At 42.4% G+C, this 1,201-nt stretch overlaps 1 protein-coding gene across 1 annotated transcript in view; it reads left to right on the forward strand.

Annotated features, from left to right (window-relative positions):
- Positions 1-159: 159 nt before the first annotated feature.
- The window catches only part of LOC104994299 (3'-5' exoribonuclease 1-like), a gene marked incomplete at both ends in the record, with an annotated part of 11,455 nt that continues 10,413 nt past the window's right edge, over positions 160-1,201 (forward strand). Inside the window, one exon of the mRNA XM_010847807.1 lies at positions 160-315. Coding sequence (XP_010846109.1) covers positions 160-315 — 156 coding nt within the window. The remainder of the gene's footprint in view (positions 316-1,201) is intronic.

Here is a 1,201-nt window from a genome sequence, read left to right on the forward strand (position 1 = left end):
AGGGGGAGCTGGAGCAAGAAGGCAGATCTCAGGGAACCAAATGCTGGATCCAGCCTTTCCTGAAGACAGAAACTACCTCTGTACCTTGTAGGTAGACCCATAAAGTCTCCCTTTGGCCTAAACCAAGGTGGTTATTTTGTTTTGTTTTGTTTTTTCTAGTCTACAACTTTTATTTGTACATCCAAGTCCTATTCCTTACCTCATTCTTTGAATGAGCCCCGGCTGACTACTGTTGACAGCACTTGTCAGTCACTGGAAGCAGGTGCTCCTATTGCTGGATCAGCTGGGAGCTCAGTACTTGTAATTCAGCCCCAAGTACTGTGCACTGTTCGCTGAAACCAACGTTGTCTAGGCTGTCTTCATATCCTGCAGTATTCTCATCCCTAACTGTTCACCCTCTATAAGGTTTTGGCAACTAGTTCATGTTCTCCTGAGTTTACTGACAGAGAATCCTATTTCTGCAGACAATCCCCGAAGACTCTCCCACTTCCAATGAAAATAGATTCTGCCTCTGGATTGTTATATTGAGTCAGAGAAAGAAAAATATAGGTAGAGAAACCAAGGCTTAAGTTTAGGCAAGAATGTCATCAGTGAAGATGGAGAGCTGTGGTAAGAAGGGACGCTTATGCTGAAAAAAGTTAATGTGTTACTCCACCCTCATTTCACTGTAATACTCTATCACTCCCTATTTGGAGAAAAATAATGTGAACAGCTTAAAGCGTCTGCCTGCATTGCGGGAGACCTGGGTTCAATCCCTGGGTATTTAATAAAATATTTAATAAAAATAACCAAGGTGGTTATTTTGTATTGATTTGTTCCTTTTTTCACTTGCAATAGCAAAGTCTTCACTGTTATTGAATTGAGGTACCACAGTTTTATTGATTACTTAATTTTCTTGCTTAGACATTGGCTCTTAGGTAAGAAATAGCCAAGCTGTATTGTAGAAAAGGAGACAAATGAGAGTATTTGTGGGTAAATTGCCAAAGAGGGAGGGGAGGATTTACAATGGGCAGATGAAGGAAAGGGCAAAAGCTGAAGAAGGGGCACTGGGGACAGCCCTTAATAGACAATGCTCCCCAAACTGGCCCAAAATGGTGAAGTCAGTCCACTAGGGGGATGGGACTCCCATCTGATTCTTCCTTCCTCAGCCAGCAAACTTGGAATCATTCAGCTACTTTGACCCCATACATGGACTGCTGAA

This window comes from Bison bison, unplaced genomic scaffold, assembly GCF_000754665.1.
Source record: "Bison bison bison isolate TAMUID 2011002044 unplaced genomic scaffold, Bison_UMD1.0 scf7180017849802, whole genome shotgun sequence".
Lineage (NCBI taxonomy): Eukaryota > Metazoa > Chordata > Mammalia > Artiodactyla > Bovidae > Bison > Bison bison.